The sequence below is a fragment of the Prionailurus bengalensis genome, chromosome E2, assembly GCF_016509475.1.
Source record: "Prionailurus bengalensis isolate Pbe53 chromosome E2, Fcat_Pben_1.1_paternal_pri, whole genome shotgun sequence".
Classification (NCBI taxonomy): domain Eukaryota; kingdom Metazoa; phylum Chordata; class Mammalia; order Carnivora; family Felidae; genus Prionailurus; species Prionailurus bengalensis.
Genome location: NC_057352.1, coordinates 13,952,136 through 13,970,741, shown reverse-complemented (window position 1 = coordinate 13,970,741; position 18,606 = coordinate 13,952,136). Strand labels below are relative to the sequence as shown.

The 18,606-nt window shown below is 56.6% G+C and overlaps 2 protein-coding genes across 8 annotated transcripts in view; both read left to right on the top strand.

The window, feature by feature from the left end:
- HNRNPUL1 (heterogeneous nuclear ribonucleoprotein U like 1) overlaps nucleotides 1–4,999 on the top strand; it is a 37,678-nt gene extending 32,679 nt beyond the window's left edge. For all 7 annotated transcript variants that reach the window (XM_043598839.1, XM_043598840.1, XM_043598842.1 and 4 more), the window contains exons 12-15: nucleotides 78–362; nucleotides 1,451–1,740; nucleotides 3,032–3,223; nucleotides 3,765–4,999. In XM_043598839.1, coding sequence (XP_043454774.1) covers nucleotides 78–362; nucleotides 1,451–1,740; nucleotides 3,032–3,223; nucleotides 3,765–3,881 — 884 coding nt within the window. In that variant the 3' untranslated portion in view covers nucleotides 3,882–4,999. The remainder of the gene's footprint in view (nucleotides 1–77; nucleotides 363–1,450; nucleotides 1,741–3,031; nucleotides 3,224–3,764) is intronic.
- A 1,916-nt stretch (nucleotides 5,000–6,915) lies between these two features.
- On the top strand, nucleotides 6,916–17,315 carry CCDC97 (coiled-coil domain containing 97). Its single transcript, XM_043598846.1, has 5 exons — nucleotides 6,916–7,202; nucleotides 10,368–10,823; nucleotides 12,401–12,676; nucleotides 13,114–13,243; nucleotides 15,081–17,315. The coding sequence occupies exons 1-5, from the start codon at nucleotides 7,157–7,159 to the stop codon at nucleotides 15,199–15,201; spliced, it is 1,029 nt and encodes a 342-aa protein (XP_043454781.1). The 5' UTR covers nucleotides 6,916–7,156; the 3' UTR covers nucleotides 15,202–17,315.
- The last annotated feature ends 1,291 nt before the right edge of the window (nucleotides 17,316–18,606 follow it).

Below are 18,606 nucleotides of genomic sequence, written 5' to 3'. Positions count from 1 at the left end.
GGGGTGTAGGGGACTAGACCTTGGGAGGTACTGACCTCCCTCTCCCTGTTCCCTCCGGGGCCCTGCCTTCCTCCTAGCCAACTTCACGTTACCAGACGTTGGGGACTTCCTGGATGAGGTGCTGTTCATTGAGCTGCAGCGGGAAGAAGCAGACAAACTGGTGAGGCAATACAACGAAGAAGGTCGCAAGGCCGGGCCACCCCCTGAAAAGCGCTTTGACAACCGAGGTGGTGGTGGATTTCGGGGCCGTGGGGGCGGTGGTGGTTTCCAGCGCTATGACAACAGAGGCCCACCAGGGGGCAACCGAGGAGGCTTCCAGAACCGAGGAGGAGGCAGTGGTGGAGGAGGCAACTACCGAGGAGGTGAGACATCTCAAGCAGAGCTCTCTCCGCTCTTGGCTGCCGGGTCAGGGTTGGTGATTGCTTATTCAGTCAGCAGATGAATTTTCCGTAGCACCAGCTGTGGGCTGAATTCTGGTGGAGAACCAAGGTGATCAAACTCTGGGGCCTCAGGGAAATTCCCACTGTCCTGCTTCTCCTGGGGATTGCTTCTGAAGCCCATGCCCGTTTGTAGGTCACCCTCTGTCATTTTTACGAGTCCAACCTTCCATCTGACCGTGAGCTCCTTAAGAAGAGGGGCCAGGCCGAGTTTACTGCCGGTCCTGCCTCCCAGCTCAGGCACAAGGCAAACGTTAGGACTGTTTTCGGGGTTTAGTATTCAAACAAATAGAAAAATGGGCTTAGGTTAATTTGCCCAAGTTTCTCCCAGCTAAATCCAGAGCTGGGAGCAGGTGGTCCAGTGCCCAAGTTTTCTATCTTAAGTTCTGCTGTCTCTGAGGTAAAGTGTATGATCGTGATTTAACTAGCATACCCAACTGTTTCAGTGTTGTGCTAGATGGTTCTGGGGGCACAGCCATGACCTGGACAGACACATCACCCTGTGCTGACAGTACAGAAGGATTCTGGACTGAATGGCAGAGCCCAGGGTTACTGTGAGCTTGGGTGACACCAGATCCAGCCTGTGAGGGAGCCAGGCTCAGGAAAGGCCTCCCAAGATAGCAATGTCTAGGCTGAGGTCCAGAGACCTGTGGAAGTTGACAGGGGAAGGGTTCTGGGCCCAGCAGCAGCTGGTCAAGGGCTCAGGAGAGATGGCCCATTTGACCCAGCCTGAAGAGGACTGCCCTCAATATTTAGCATCCCTCTTCCTGACCTTCTCTGATTTGTTCAATAGCTATCAAGATGCTGGGGACACAGTAGAAACCAAAACAGCCCTGGTCACGAGCTCACAGTCCAGTGGGCAGCACAAACCTGTCAGCAGACAGTGAAGACTGAGTTACCAGGGCTGTATGGGGGACGTGCCCAGGGGTCTGGGGAAACCCAGAGTGGAGCCCAGCTCCTGAGGGTCCCAAGTTCAGAATGACGACACCTCCCACCTGGCTTCTCCAATGCAGGTTTCAACCGCAGCGGAGGTGGTGGCTACAACCAGAACCGCTGGGGTAACAACAGCCGGGATAACAACAATTCCAACAACCGAGGCAGCTACAACCGGGCTCCCCAGCAACAGCCACCACCACAGCAGCCCCCGCCACCACAGCCTCCACCGCAACAGCCGCCGCCACCACCCAGCTACAGCCCCGCTCGGAACCCACCAGGGGCCAGCAGCTACAACAAGAATAGCAACATCCCTGGCTCGAGCGCCAATACCAGCACCCCCACTGTCAGCAGCTACAGCCCTCCACAGGTGAGAACATAACATGTACGGGGCAGCGATTGTGGTCCCGTGCTCCAGCCGCGGGTCTCCACTCTTCCCTCCAGCCCTGCCCTTCTTCCTGGCAGTGCTTTTGACTGGATGGACCCTAGATACTCCTTCCAGACCCAGATAAATTGGGAACTTCTTGTTTTTCCCCCTCACCCCACCTGTCAGGGTGGTGTGCTATAAGTGTTGAATGCTCCAGCAAGTAAATTTTTCTGGGCTGTGTCGCTGGCCTCTACTGAATCCCCAAGAAAGCACTTGATCGGAGCTGCCCTTTGCCGAGGCTGGAAGGGACTGACCCCCTTATCTCTAACGTACTGAGACAGGCTCTAAGGTTGGAAGGTCTCGCCCTGTGCCCTGAGAGTTTCACTCTGGAGCAGCTCCTAGCTCAGTTCCAACTCTCCACAAGCTGGTGCTCGGACTCTGGTATGCACAGGCCTGTCACCCAGAGCCGTCCGCAGCCATTTCCTGAGCGCCTTCCACATGCCAGGCCTGGGAACAGCTGCCAAGAGACATTGGTGAATGGCTCCTAGTCCTGCTTTAACCAGAATATTTCCTAGAATGGGATTTGGGCAGGCACGAGTTCAAGCCCCCACCCCACGTCTTAGTTCTGTAACCTTACATAAATGTTTCACCTCTCCGGACCTCATATTCTTCATAAAAGGCTAGAGTTGTTTATAGAACTCACTTCTGAGGTTTGTTGTGAGGGATGGGTGGCATTATAGCTTTGTGGGGAAAGCTCTGGAACTAGACAGACCAGAGCTTAACGCCCAGCTCCGCCACTTCTTACTGTGTGACTTGGGCCCGGTTGTTTCACCTCCTTGAGTGTCAGCTTCCTTCTCTGTAAAATGCCACTAATGGAACCCGCCTCTCAGATTTGATGGGGGGATTAGATGGGTTAACGATAGAGCCTGGACTTGGGAAGCACCTGGGAAATCGCTACTACAGTTGCTCTCAGCCAACCTTCCCAGAGCAACTGCCACCACTTACTGAGTGCTCAAGCTTACTGAATATACAAAGAAGTCTGAAGGGGAAAAAGCAGTGGAATTTCAAGAGATGCTGTGCGCCTTGCTCCCCCAGGGTCTTAGAGCCAGGAGACTGCAGAACACAGCCTTACATCCCACCCTGTCCTGCCTTGTCCCAGAGCTGACCCGTTTCCTCAGCCCTCAGACAACCTCCACCAAGGAAGTTCCTTTGTGGGCCCACTGCTTACAAAGGCCCTTCCTCCATCCCAGCTGAGTTATTTTACAGAACCCTGATTTTTCCCCCCGTTTTCCAGCCGAGTTACAGCCAGCCACCGTACAACCAGGGAGGGTACAGCCAGGGCTACACAGCCCCTCCACCTCCACCTCCACCACCGCCTGCCTACAACTATGGGAGCTATGGCGGCTACAACCCGGCTCCCTACACCCCACCGCCGCCCCCCACCGCACAGACCTATCCTCAGCCCAGCTATAACCAGTATCAGCAGGTAGGTGCCAGACTCAGGCTATGGGGGTGGGGGGAGGGTGTGCTAAAGAGACTTCCAGGGGCCTGGACTGGAGTCTGTATTTATTCCTAAAAAGATGGGCTGGCCTCAGGCCAGTATTTGTCTGATGTAGCCATTCCATTTGGTGGACACTTAGTTACCAGCTGCTGAATACCTGATCTGAACCTCCCCTCCCAGTGCAGCAAGCAAACTACAAAGCAGGGGCCTTCAAATCCTGCTTCAGCACCATGGCCAGTGTCCACACCCCTGGGTTGGTGCTAGGCCATCATAGCTATTAGTAAGTGTTTTGAATATGGCTATCTGGCTGTACCTGAAAGGACATTAGGTTGGCAAGCCAGGAGGTCTGGGCTTTAGTCCCTGACTGTCCATCCACGTGGCATCAGGTCAACCACTTGTCCTCCCAAGGTGCCTTGATTTCTCTCTCAGGGGACCCATCTCTGCCCTGGGTGGGAGTAGGGTCAAGGCAGGAGCCAAATGTGGGTCTGGGTAAGGACAACCTGGTGCTCTTGGTCTCTCTCTCCAGTATGCCCAGCAGTGGAACCAGTACTACCAGAACCAGGGCCAGTGGCCACCATACTACGGGAACTACGACTACGGGAGCTACTCCGGGAACACACAGGGAGGCACAAGCACACAGTAGCCGGTGTGCTCTGGAGGCCCCTGCCGGCTTCCTCCACCAGCGCCCACCTCGGCCCCCTCGTCTACCCCCACTGGGTCCTGTGGTGCTGGGGGACGGGTCATCCCAGGGCTGCCTCCTTTCAGCCCACTGCCTCCCCTCTGAGGGGCTTCTTCCCCAACACAGGGCCGGGCATTTTTCTCTGGATTCAAACAGGCAACAGTGACCTTTTATTTTCTGTTTGTCCCCTTCTTCCTCCCCTTCTCCTCTTCTTCCTCCTCCCCTCCTCCTTTTTGACTGAAGACCCCCCCCCCCCTTGGTCAAACAGTGAGGCTGCAGTGGCTGAGGGAGGGCCCCTTCTGCCCATCTGTCCCAGTCCTGCTCCAGCCCCCTCAGCTTCCCACACCCTCATGCAGTTGGTTGTAAATTCTTCCAGGAGCTGTTTTACTGTCTACTTTTCAGGATTTAAAAAAAAAAAAAAATCAAAAACTTAAAAAAAAAAAAAACCCACAAGTTTAAAAAGTAAAATGCGGAGGGAGGAAGCAGTGACAGATTTTTTTTTTTTTTTTGGTAATTATGCTTTTTTTTTTTTTTTTTTTAATTTTTAGAATTTCTCTGTTTTTACTGTGGCTGTCGATACTTCATCAGGATAACCATTTCTTTGCTGAGTTCAGGTGACTGAGGAAGAGCCACACCCTCAAAACAGAACACACAAAACAAAACTATAGAATCATCTTTAACCTAACTTTTTATACGATGTCTCAGTTTCCCGTAACTTTGCACACAAGCTTCTGTGTTGAGTTGAATTGTAACTGCTTTTTGTATTTGGAGAGAGTGTGACTATTGAACTTGAAACCTTTTATTCCAGGCGTCTTGGTAGTTTCTGGTGGGATTAAGCGGGTGAGAGGGAAGAAGGGGAGGTTGGGGGGCTCCTTCCCTTCAGAACATGAAATTTCTCCCACTGCCTCCTCTCCAGAGGTCTCCCAGGTGCCAGACCTAAAGGTTTTTCCTACAATGATCCTCTGATTATTTTTACTTCCCCTTGACCCATATGTTTTAACAGGATTTTAACAAACTGCACTTATTAAGAAATGTGTTTGCTTTGTTTTGTTTTCTTTCAATAAATGACATGGCACCTCCTAGCAGGAAGGAAGCAGGGTTGAAACCCTGAAGTGTTACTGCAGTTGGCCTTTAATTGGGGTGGGGCCTTTTCAGGGGGACATTATTTGCTCATCTATTAAACACGTATTGAGGGATTCATGTGCTGGGCCCCATTTTTGGTGCTGGGAATGCCCCCTTAAAACTGGGGCTCTCAGTTTTAAAGTAGTTCTCTGATCCCCGCTCTTTTCTGATCCTCTCACACCAGACAGTCCCAAATCTCTCCATGAATTTGTGAGTAGAAGGCATGGCAGGTCCCTAGGCAGAGGATGAGGTAGGGCTGATGGGATGGAGACCAGGGGTGGACTGTTGGGAGTCATCACTGGGTGTGACTCCCCAGACACGTCAGCCCCGGCCTTGGGTGCTAGACTTAGGACGGTTCCTGCCTATGCTTCTGGATCCAGGCCGGTGGGAATTCCACGGTGCCCGCTCTGTGCCTCACTCTGGACAGTGCTGGGGATATAGCATGGTCAAGGCAGTCCTGAGCCCTACTCTCACGGGTCTGCCAGTCCAGAAGTAACACAGACTTTCTAAATGGTGACGGCACCAAGTGGTCAGCTGTGAAAGCCGGAGGTGGAGAATTTGGTGAGGGGAGCTGGACAAGAGAACAGTTTTAAAAATAGCCAGGGTAAAAGACTGATTGCATTTCTGTGGCCTAGTATCCTCCTTTCCCAACAACTGGAGTCATTCCTTTATCCCCTCTGGACATGTGGTATTCCTGGCCCCTTGTGAGGGACAGTCCTGGGGCGCAGGAGTGGCCAGTTCAGCCCCTTCCCTTATAGTACCTCAGAGCCTTGTGAATGGGACACAGGCTGCAAAAAGGCAGGAGGAAGGCTGACCAGCTTTGAGATTGGGGCTGGGGCATTAGAATGTGAGATGGAGCCAAGACTGGTGGCTAGTTGGGCTAAAAGGGACCCTACAGTACCCCTGCCCCCACTCGGCCTATCCCGGAGAGCAGAAGGAAGGGCCTTGGCCCCCATCTGGGAAATCCCCTTCCTTGCAGGTCCACATGTAGGGCAACAGCACCCTCTGCTGACCTCTCTGGGTAATCTCTTAAGTGTAGTCTCCACCCATCTGCTGTGTAGCAAATGGGCCTCCAGATCCCTCACCCTGGCGATGCCAATGGGAAGTTATTCCCTTGCTCCTGTCCAGTGTCTGGATCATTGCACCAGCCTCCTCACAGATTCCCCTTACTCTAGTCCTTTACCCTGATGCCCTCCTGCCTGCTACCTGAAGGATAAAGGAGCTCAAGCTACTTAGTGCAGCTTATGAGCCCCCCACCCCCACCCGTGTGCCTGGCTCCTGGTGACCTCTCTGGCTTCATCTTTTGCTGTTCCTCTGAACGTTAGATCGGTGGTTTTAAGTCCTGCTCATCGTTCAGGTCTCAGCTTGGGTGTCTCTTCCTGGAAGGATGCCTTCCCTGACCCTCCAGGCTGGGGTAGGCAACCCCATAAGATCCCTGGCCACTCAGGGTAGTCACTTGCGTGGTGTCTGCCTACTTTGTTGGTAACTCACACTTGAATAGGAGTCCCTACCCAACACCTCAAGCAGATCAGGACCAAGGTTGTCCCCCCTCCACATCTGCAAATTCCCAAGGTCCTGGGAACACAGTGGGAAGCTCTGTCTGATCTCACCGCCCATATCCTGCTAGCCAGGGACTGGCTGTGATGCCAGAAGCAAGAGACAAGCTTAGTTATTCTTTGAGGTGGTGAAGGACAAAAAGGGGATGGATTGGAGTCAAAGCCAGACCATAAACCCTCAAGAGGCTCTGGAAGGTGGCCATTCAACTATCCATCCAAAAAGTAAGCATGCCAGACTTTGAAGTTCGAGCAGTGAACAGTAGTTCAGATCCCTCCAGACAGTGCAATTCTGCAGCAGGTCACATAGGGGTGGGGGAGGAAGAGTGGACGAGACTCCCCTGACTCCAGCGCCCTTAACCTTCCTGGCTGCGAGGAGGCGGGACCTGGGGGAGGCGCGCATGCGCAAAGGAAGGTTCGCCTTCAGCCCGGAACTATTGTTTCGGACTCGGCGGAGCACCGGGACCCAGGAGTGTGCTCGGCCGGAAGTGGCCGCTGAGGACTTGGGACCAGAATTGGCGTGCGGGTCCTGCCGCGGCGGTTAACAAGTAATAGAGAATCAGGATGGAGACCGTGGCGACCACGGCGGCGGCGAGGGAACCCGATGAAGGTGAGGTCCTGGCCACTCGGAGGAGGCGGGAGGGTGGGGCTATGGTGTCACTGGGAAATGATTCCCCGTGAGCTCGCAGGAGGACTCTTTATAGGGGGACACCTGCTCTCGGGTTTACCAGTCCGCGTGGCCACTTAGTCCAGATTAATCCGTCTCTTGTTGCGAGCTGCAGTGCTTTTCCCCATCCCCTCCCCTGAAATTAACCTCTTTCAAGTTCCAATCCAGCCGTTTCCATGTGCCAAGCTAGCCCGGTTCCTTACCAGGCTAACTCTTAGGTCAACATAAACCTGTCCCCTGTCCCGGCTAAGTCCCAGTGTCCCAATCAACCCTGCCTTTCAAATGACCTCCTTCCCTAAGTCACACTGACCCTTTCCTTGTCCCCAGGCTCACCCTCCTCCTGTCCCATGCAAATTCTTGCTTATTCGAGACTTAAACAGCTTCCCCATTTCATTCTCATTCCCCTTCCCCCAAAGTCCGCAGTTCCATCTGCCGCCTCAAGTCATTAATCCATTTCTGTGCTGCCTCCCCCTCCCCCCCCCGCCCCCTTTCCTTTGCATTTTCAATCTCTTTATTCTCCTGATGCCTTCCCCTCCGTATCTAAAATGCTTTAGTTTGGGGGCACCTGGGTTGCTTAGTGGGTTAAGCCTCCAACTCTTGATTTCTGCTCAGATTGTGATCTCAGGCTTTGTGAGATGCAGCCCCCTCCCCATCCCCCCACCCCTACGTTGGACTCTGAGCTGACTGTGCGGAGCCTGCTTAGGATTCTCTCTCTCTCCCTCTTGTCTCTGCCTCCTCCCACTTTCACGCTCTTTCAATCTCTCTCTCTCAGAACAAATAAATAAACATTTAAAAAAATAAAAATGCTTTCATTTTGCTCATCTTAAATTTTCATCCCGCTATTTCCGAGTCATCCCAGATGGGGCGAGGAGCGGTTGGGAAGTTGGCTGAAGCATCACTGGCCAAGAATTGGTAACTGTTGAAGCTAGATGATGGCCATGTGGGGTAGGGGGTGGGCCATGGCGGGGTAAGGGGGACTTTGGTTGTCTTTTCTACATCTGTGCATGTTGGAAATTTTCCGTAATAAAAAATGTCTTAACCTAAAGTCTATCCTTTGATCCCATGTACCTTCCAGATACCATGTATCTTCTCCAGAGAGTCCTCCACACCTGTCTCCCATTTCCTTACCTCCCACCCACTTGCCATCTGGCTTTCACCTTCAGAAACTGCTCTGATCAAGGCCGCCAATGACCTCCCCCGAGTACTTCAACGGAGTCACCCCATTTAGGGCTTTTCCTACTGGACTGCTCGGAGAATTCAATGCCATTGAATCCTCCATCGCTCTTGAACCTTGTCCCTCGGTTTCGGTGACACCGGTCTTTCCCATTTCCTTCCCTTCTCTCAGGCTCCTCCTGCTCAGCCTCTGTCAGTTTTCTATGGCCTCTGCAGCAAATGACCACAAGCTCGGGGGCTAAAAACAACAGAAATGTATTCTCTCAGTTTTGAAGGCCAGAGGCCTGAAATTGGTACCACTAGGCAAAAATCAAGGTGTTAGCAGGACCGTGGAGGGCTCCCTCGGGGGTTCTTCCAGCTTCTAATGGCTCCTGGTGTTCTTTGGCTTCTGGCTACATCACTCAGGCGTCTGCCTCTGTCCGTCTTCACGTGGCCCTTCTCTGCAAATGTCCAGGCTCCCTCTTGGACTCTGTCTTACAGACACTCATTGTGGCATTTAGGCCCCAATCAAAGATAATCTCCCAGTCCCAAGAGCCTTAACTTCATCACATCTGTGGAGACCCATTTTTTTGGCCAAATGCAGTAACACAGCCTCCAGGAATTAAGGCGCAGCTGTCTTTCGGGGGCCCCTTTTGTAGCCTGTGTTGGTCTCCTTCACGGGCACGTCCTCTTCCCGAGTCAGGCCTCTTTCTAGCCCCCTCTTCTCTTGCCCTCACACACTCCCATGCCCTCCCCATGACCTCTTATTTCCTCTGGCTTTAGTTTTGTCTTGGCTCCATGGGCTTCACAACTCTGGCCCCAGCCCTGCACTTTTCTTGTGAGAAGCCTCTAGCAGTCTCTTAGATGTCTCCCCTTGGATGTCCTCTGTGCCCATGATACGTTCCATATCCCAAGACCTGTTCCTCCTCCGTGACTCTGTCTCAGGGACAGTTTGACCAAGCCCCACACCAGAACCCTGGACCTGAACTAGATGAGTCCCCACCTCTCAGCTCTTCAGCCCCGAGGCTTGCCTACTCAGCCCCCAGAGCATCTTTCCAACCCCTGCCCCATCCCCTCCTGCACATCCCCTGCAAGACTGGTCCGGCTCAGTCTTCTCTGGTCTCAATGATTAAAACCCTCCCTGAAGCCCATTGTACCTGTAAACCCTCACCCCCACTTCCCTGTACCAGCCAAGCTGCCCAAAGGCGTTGCCTCTATTTTCTGTCTTCTCTTATTTCCTGCTTGCTCAGCCTTGCTCCAGTCCCACAACTTTTGAGAAACAGCTCTCGACAAGATTTGCCTACAGTTCAGCTTTCCTGTTACCAGCGCCCATATTGTCTTTGGATCAACGTGTGAATGAGTAGGAGATGGGGAGTGAGTGAACAAGTTAGTGCATGTGTTAGTGATTTTGTGAATAAGTGAAAAGGCAAAGAATTGAGTGAGTCAATAAATGTGGTAAAGGACCAAGTAAACACACCAAGCTCACTTGTGCCTCAGGGCCTTTGCACTGGCTGTTCCCACTCCCTGGAACTCTCTTCCTCCAAAACTGTCATAGCTCAGTCCCTCACCACCTCAGGACTCTACTGAAATGTCACTTCTTTGGCAAGTTCTTCTCTGCCCCATTTGAAATTGTAGACTGCCCCCCACTAACCCCAGTCCTTCTGCCTTTCCTCTTTATTTTTCTGCATAGTCCTTGGAACCACCCAACAGACTGTACGTTTGCTAACATGTCACATGTTTTCAGTAATTATATTTCTCACTGTCTGTGTCCCCCACTAAAATGTCAACTTTGTGCTTACTGTGGCATCTCTAGGACCTTGAACAGTGCCCAGAATATAGTAGGTGCTCAGTAAATGTGAAATGAGTGGCTGAGCATCTAGGCCTTTCCACCCACCCCCCCTCCCCCGCCCCCTCCCTTCCCATCCCAGGACTGACAAATCTCCCCTCTCCCCACAGGCTGCACGGAGCCCAGTACTGGGCACTGGGGGGAGCTGAGCTGGACGCCTGTCCCACCCAGACCCCAGGACAAGGTGAAAGCAGCAGAGGGAGCACCGGAGGCCCCGAATGGTGGCCCCCCTGGGGTTGAGGATGCGGCGGTGAGTGCCATGCTGCGTGCCGTGGCCGCCAGCCGCCTGCCCGTGTGCAGCCAGCAGCAGGGCGAGCCTGACCTGACCGAGCAGGAGAAGGTGGCCATCCTGGGCCAGCTGTACCATGAGAAGCCGCTGGTGTTCCTGGAGCGCTTCCGCACGAGCCTCCGTGAGGAGCACCTGGCCTGCTTTGGCCACTTGCGCGGTGACCATCGGGCAGACTTCTACTGTGCCGAGGTGGCCCGGCAGGGCAGCGCCCGACCCCGCACCCTGCGCACCCGCCTGCGTAACCGGCGCTACGCTGCCCTGCGTGAGCTCATCCAAGGTGTGGGGCCAAGTGGGCTGGGCAGGAGGGGAGACTGAAGCAGAGGAAGCAAGAAACAAGGATGCAAGAGTAGAGACAACAGACAGAGGTCCTGGGAGACAAGTTTTGAGACAGGGACACAGGGAGGTTGAAATAGAAACATGAAGCAATGAGGAAGATCAGTACAAACGGGAAGTGAATGGGATAGGCAGTGAGAAGGGTCAGAATTTAGTAAAGACACAAGTGCCGTTTCAGATCAGTGGGCCGAGGACACAGTACCTTGCACTGTGGTAACTGGTCATCCCTCAGGAAAATGCAATCCCTACCTCACACCATACACAGAGGTGCTGAGGAAACCTAGGGGAGTGTGTCTGTGACCCTGGGGATACAAAGGCCCGCTTAGACAAGGCACACATGTGGATGGCACGAAGAAAAACACTGAAACCGTTTTGACCACGGCATAATTATAAGCATCTTTGTGACCAAAGACACCAGAACTAAAGTTGAAAGATGAAACTAAATGAAGCGGAGAGTGAGTGAAGATTCTGGTTAGGGAGAAGACGAGGTCATAGGCTGTAGAGCGAGGGAGATGGAGAGGGTGGGGCGCAGTGACAGGCAGGGAGTGAAGCTAGAGATCGGGGGAGGCGGAACGGATGAATGGTGAGGTGACAGGCACGGAGCCCAAGAGAGACTGGTGGATAGAGGCAGAGAAGCAGAAACAGACCCAGGGAGAGAGGCTGACAGAGCCAGGGAGAGGGAGAGAAACAGTATGGTGGGAGATCCCAGAAACAGGGAGATGGGGTAAGAGAGAGGGATAGCCACAGACCCCAGTGCTGCAGAGGCCAGGGTTCTGGGCACATTCTCGCCCTGGGCTCTGAAGGCAGGGCTGGGACTGGTGGGTTGGAAGGACCCAGCAGGTTTAACTGTTTTCTGAGGGACAGAGCCACCCCTGCAGGAACAGGCAGCCAGGAGAGATGTGAAGGTCCCGGGTTTGGGGTGGTGGGGAAGCCAAGCATACCTGAGGGGTGGCTGCAGAGAGGAGCACTCTGGGAACAGGTGAGAGCCGGGGTCTGGAAGACCACCGGGACGCCCACCTCTGCTGTGCGCACAGACAGGTACACATAACCTACATCCTGGCTTCTGTGTGCGGGACCCCTGCCTGTGGAGCCCCGCACACCCACTCCCAGCCACACTCCTGGCACCTGCAGGAGGGCACGTACACCCGTGTGACCCTGCACACACACCCACGGGCAGGTGTGTGTGCACTCTGCCCAGGCATAGTGGTGCACAGGCCCCGGACCACCGGTGCCTTGGGGCCCAGGATGTACATGGCCTGATTGCACACACATGCTTGCACATGCAAGGACACATGCACATACCGGCCTGCTTATGCGCATGCTCAGACGCATGCGTGAGTACTTGTGGCCACGTGACCTCGGGCCTCGGCAGATTTTCCTGCGTGTCAGAACGTGCATGCACATGCTTGCACTCACGCGTCCACGGCTTCCTACAAGCCCGATTGTGGACACACGTGCTCAGACATGCTCACCCCGCACCCAGGCCCCAGCCTCACGCGCAGACCCCCCGTCTCCGTGCAGGTGGCGAGTACTTCAGTGACGAGCAGATGCGGTTCCGGGCCCCGCTGCTGTACGAGCAGTACATTGGGCAGTACCTAACCCAGGAGGAGCTCAGCGCCCGCGCCCCAGCCCACCGGCCTCCTGAGCCCGGCGCCCCCGGCACCGCCTGCCCGCTCTCTGACCTGCTGCTCCAGTCCTGCCAGGAGCGGGAGCTGCAGCAACGGCTGCTCCGACAGCAGGAGGAGGAGGAGGCCTGCCTGGAGGAGGAAGAGGAGGAAGAGGACAGCGATGAGGAAGGTGAGGGCCAGTACCAGGGAGGCCCGAGGCTGGGGCCCCCCGACCTGCAAGGTCAGACTCCCTCCCCTGCTTGCCCTGAGTGCCTAGGCTCTCCCAGCCTCTCCAGCATCGCCCCCCTGCCCCCCTGCTCCTCAAAGGCACCAAGGAGTCATCACTCACCTCCAGGCCATTACTCATGCTGTTCCCTCTGCCAAGAATGCCTTCCCTTCCCCACCCTTCAGGTAGCAGGTCCTGACCCAGCTCTACAGTCTCCAGAGTGCTATATTGTCCTCCTGTGTTCAGTGTGTGCCCCAGGAGGGTAGGACCAGGGCTGTCTTGGTCACCGCCGCGTTCCCGGTGCCACCAGCACAGAGGAAGCAGCTCTTTGTGGGTGTGTGTTCAGCATGCACCCAAGGGCACCCGTCCCATCCCTTCACTGAGGGTGTCTGCCCCCACAGACCAGAGCCCCGGCAAAGACTCAGAGGCCTGGGTCCCTGACTCGGAAGAGAGGCTGATCCTGCGGGAAGAGTTCACCAGCCGGATGCACCAGCACTTCCTGGACGGCAAGGACGGGGACTTTGACTACAGGTGATTCGTGCCCCCCTCCCCAAGCCTGGCACTCCACAGCCCTCGGCCCAGGCATAAGGGTTTCAGATCAACCAGGGATCAGTGGGTGACCTTGGACGAGCTTCGTCCACCTCTGGGCCTCAGTCCCCTCACCTAAAGAAGGGACCAAACAAGGCTGACAGCTCAAATTTGATAAGACGTTGAAATATTTCCATTCGGGTGAGCAGTGGTGATCTAGAAGGATGACACCGCCCCGAGCCCCCCAGGTGTCCTCCGGGCACCGCCGCTTCAGGCCCCCAGACCCCCTGGTGCTACAGGAAATCACCCCTGGCAGGGAGAGACCTGCAGTGGCCGCTGCTGCGGTGCTGCTTGTTGATGTCCACACTGTAACCCTGGGCGAGACACACAGCCACTGCTTTGGAAAGGATTTTGCCATCAGGGAAAAGGACACAGAAGAGTGAAGGGTCAGAGTCAAAGATAAAAGGCTCTGACAGCTGAAGCAGTCTTGCCTTGTGGGTGTGACAGCCGATGCCCGGCTTCAGACCCAGCCCCGGCAAACCGACCCTCACCAGCTGTGGGGCGCACGATGGCCTGATCTAGGGAACCCCCCCACCTCCAGAGGCGAGCCTGGCTGATGAGCTTCCAGCTGTGGTGGAGCCTCTCGGCCTGAGTTCCGACACAGAGTGGGGTGCAGAGTGCCTAGGCCGCGGGGAGCCCTCAGAAAGCCGGGTGCCCATGAGGAAATGGGGCCTGGCCTGAGGAATAGAGACGAGCGGGGACCGGCGCCTGTTCCACCCTGGAGGGCAGCTGCTGGGCAGCAGGGCCAGTGGGTCCCCACCACTGTGGGGCTAAGCACCTGCTGTGTCCAGACTGTGGGGATAAAGCAGCAAGCAAAGCTGACAAAAGGGTTCCGTGCCCTGAAAGGGGACCCAGTTTAGTGAGGAAGCAAAAGAAGTATTTAGCATCTGGTGCTGCCAGGGCCATGAAGAAAATTAAAGCAGGGTCGAGGGGCAGAGGCGTGGGAGGTAGTGATGAGGGGGCCAGCATAGGCTCTCTGAGCAGATGACATTTCGGCAGAGACTTGCAGGATGTGAGGGGTAAGCGACATAAATACCTGGGGTCAGAGTGTTCCTGGCAGGGGAGATAGCAGGTGCAAGGACCCTGAGGCGGATCGGAGGAACAGCAAGGGGACAGGGGTGGCTAGAGCAGATCGCGAGGGGCGAGGAGCAGGCGGGTCTCCTCAGAGGTGGCGGGCCGGATCAGACAGGGCTTCCTGCACCCAAGGGAGTATGGTGGGGGTCACGGGAGAGCTCGGAGCACAGCCAGGGGTCCTCTTCACAATTTAGGATCACATGCGCCCAGGCAGACATTTCTCAGCACTGTTGACCTTTCTCGGGCCAGATGATGCTTTGTGCTCATTGTCCTGTGAGCAGCAGGGTGTCGAGTAGCATCCCTGGTGTCCAGTCCCTGGGCACCAGTGAGAGCCCCCCTAGGTGTGACAACCAAAACGTCTGCACTTATCCCCAAATGTCACCTGGGGGGCAGAAGCTTCCTAGTTGAGAACCACTCCAGGGAATGTGAGTCGGCCTGTCACCACATCTTCCAGCATTTTGAGAGAAACCAGAAGTTTTTATGTAAAATCTGCTTGGAAGACGATGCCTTCATTTGAAGCCCTGAGAGACTCCATGTGCCGCCCCCCCCCCCCCCGCCCCGCCCCGGGTTAGCTCCGATTTATAGCCGCATATGGCCTGGGACCTTGGAGGGCCCCCCCACCCCCGGGCTCCTCCAGAGGGTGAGAAGCAGGGAGGCTGGGGTGGGAGGGGGCAGAGCTGGGCCCTGACAGCCCCTCCCCCCGCAGCACTGTGGATGACAACCCCGACTTTGACAACCTAGACATCGTGGCGCGGGATGAGGAGGAGAGGTACTTTGACGCAGAGGAGCCCGAGGAGGCACCCAGCCCAGAGCTGGATGGGGACTGACGGCCGCGCCGCCCACCCTGCCCGTGACTTCCTCTAGGGGACAGCAGGGCAGCCGCCCCACACCCCCGGCCTCGCTGGCTCTGGTGCCGGCCCGGCCCAGCCCCTGCCCCCTCTGTGTGCAGGGCTCCCTGCCTTCCCCCACTCTCCTTCCCTGATCCGGGTCTGTCTCGCTGTCTCTCTCACTCGCTTTTTCTCCATCCCTTTCCTCTTTCTACACGTCACTGTCTTTTTCCTCTCTGGCCTTCTCTCTCTCCCCTCTGGGTGCCTTGGCCTCTGTTCCCACGACCGGGCTCAGGCTGAACATCCTCCCCCTGATGGAGGCCAGCGGGGCTCTTTGTAGCTGGAGCCGGCCAGGTCAGTGCCGGAGCGCAGCGCGGGGTCGTGAGCCCCCGGGCCCCGCCTGCTTGTCCATCTCTGTACTGGTGGGCTCTTGCCTCCTTCAACTTCACCCTGGGCCTCTGGTGCTTCCTGCCCACACACCCCCATCTATCAGCCTCCATGCCGCCTGCCTCGGCCCTCTGCCTCTCAGCCTCTCTCTGGTTTCAGTGTCATCTCCCCCCAAACCCCAGCCTGGCTGCTGAGGAAGGAGCCTCACCAGGGAGGCTACCAGCTCCCACCTCTCCTTCAGGACCCAGGCTTGGGAGGGGGGTGTGGGGCAGCACTGGGGCCATGGGCCTGAGAGCTTGGGTGTGGAGGGAGGGGCGTGGGGAGGGGGGCTCTCTCCTTCAGCCCCACCGGCCAGCCCCTCTCTGCCTGGCCACAATTTTCCCTTCCTTCACTTCCTCCACCTCCTTCTCCCTCTCCTGTTTACACTCCCCAAATACGCACAGGCTGTTATCATGGGTCCTGAGTCATCCCACACACACAGCCTGCCCCAGCATCCCTGCCCCCAGCTGGCCACAGGGCCCGCCCCACAGAGCCCCCCGCCGCCCTGGGCTAATGGGAGCCAGATGGCCTCTTGGTGACTCAGCCACTTGGCCTGTGGGAACCCAGGCGTCCTGCCTTCCCATGCCCCCATACCCGGTTCATGCTCCCTCAGTAGACACAGACACACACACAGAGAAGGGGTCAGCTGTTGGCAGGGGGTACAGGCCACACAGGTCAGAGAGATAGGGCCTGGGGACCCTTCACTCCTGTGAGCCAGCATGGTGACACCCTGCCATAGCCAGACCTGAAGACACTCGAAACCACCTCAGGCATATGGCCCGGAGAAAGGGGGAGACCCCCAAGGCCTCCCGGGACCACAGCCCTTGACCCCTGGGCCTCAGCTCTGCCCTCTGGGTCAGCCAGAACTAGAGCCAGACACAGAAAGTGAGAGCTGGCCTAGAGGCCGAGGGACATTCACAGAGAGACCATTAAACAAGGAAACTTCCGGTCACTGAGCAGTTCTGTCCTATTCCAGGCCGGATGGGCCTGATGCCCCATGGAATTCTCCAAACAACCCCGTGAACTAGGGACTCTGCTCCGTTTCTTAAGTGAGGGGAGGGGGCCAGAAGGGGAATGTTACTTGCTTGAGGCCTCACGGCCACTGACGAAAAGCGAGGTCTAGAACTTCACAGGTCCTAGAGACCATTCTAGCCTGTGTGTTAGCTGTCAGGGGCCACTGGGAGCAGACAGACGCACGGACTTGCTCAGAAAGGTCACGAAGAGACAGCTGTCAAGGGTGATACCAGCAGCTAACGCTTTGGGGCCCTCCCCACGTGCTCGGCACCATGCTGCACACGGGCTTGGAATCATCTCGATGGGGTGTAAATCAGCACCTGGACCAGAACCATCACGGCGGTCCTACTCCTCACGTCCTGCCAGTAGCAATGCCCTGGCTCCCAGAGAAGACCCCCGATCGGCCGGCCAGACTCGCCCTTGGAGAGCCTGAAAGCCAGAGGATGGAAGACGTTTGTCCCTCGGGTACACGTGTGTGTGTGTGTGTGTGTGTGTGTGTGTGTGCGTGCACGCGCGCGCGCGTGTGCGCCCACAGAGGACTTCTCTAAGCCAGGGAGCAGCCCCGAGTGAGGTGTACAGTTTTCATCAGTCTGTCATTTGATCCTTAATGCTGTTTGTGATATACTTTGCCATACATAGATTTGTTACATAATAAAAAGTGATGAGAGACCACAGCAGTTGAGTCAGAATTAGGGTTAGTCAGATGGTGGAGGCGGGAGCGTCTGCAGCTGAGACAGAGGTGGGGCCAGTCAGGAGGGACTGTGGGAGACACACCCCCGGCACGGCCCCCGCAGCTGCCACTGGACCCTGAGGAGCCAGAGGTGACTGTCCCTCCGCCCCCCAGCCCTCGGTCGAGGCAGGCGGAGAGGCTGAGTCAGGGAGGGAGGACCCGCTGGGGGAGAGCCCCTCCGTGGGCATCCGGCCCCCACCCCGTCTCCTGTCTGTCCTCCTGGCCGGGCTGTGCTGGCTGCCACCCGCACCCCCATCTGACCCTTCTGTGTGTCCTGCCCTCGCATCCTGTCCCTCCCACCGCCACCCCTCTCCCTCTCTCTCTCCTCTCCTCTGCCTTCTCTTCTGCCTCTGTGCCTCTGGCAGCCCGCCCAAATCTCCTATCACCTCCCACCTCGCTTGTCAGCTCTACACTCTTCCCCCGACAGCCCTGCCCAGGGCCACTGCCACCCCTCTCACCTCCCTCCTGCTCATCCCTACACACTGGTCCCTTAGCCTGTGTGACCATTCGTCCGGAGTCTCCGCCCCATTTCCCCCTCTCCCTGTGGTCCCTGGCCTGACCCCTCACCCCCTGTCGGCTGGCCCCTCTTCTCTGTCTCCCAGACCCTGGGAAGCCCAGTGGGGATGTCCAGGTCAGAGGGTCACTGGTGGCCCCTGAGAGCCCAGGATGAAGGGTCACCGCTGCACCCTCATCCAGAAAGGGGGAGGCAAGGCTGTGGCCTGTCTGGCCTGAAGGAAATGTCTGCGCTGTGGCCTGGTCACCCCCGCCCCCAGGACCTGCCGGGCTGCCACCACCCCCGCCCCCGGGCTGGGGCCGAGTAAACACAGCCGACGGCAGCCGGGATATTTATACCGAGGTCCGGGCGTGGGTCCAGTGCCCACCACAGCCCCTGCCCTGCCCGCCCGCCACAGCCAGCCCGAGCCAGCGTGGCACCAGCCGGCAAGGGGACACACCGCAGACGCAGTCTCCACTCAGTGCAGAGGCCACTGGGCGTGTCGCTCGGGATGCCGTTGGCTTCCCTGGGGACACACCGTGCCCGCCCCTGCCCTGGAAACACCAGCACAAAATGCAGACCTGCAGGAGACACTGCCAGCCCACTGAAGACTCACAAAGCCTCGAACCTCATGCAAAATAGAGACCCACACGACAGCTCACACACCAAAGTCACCAGCCCACGGGCGGGAGACAAAATGCAAACACCACCTGTTCTCAGAGCTGAGGACACCAGTCTCTGC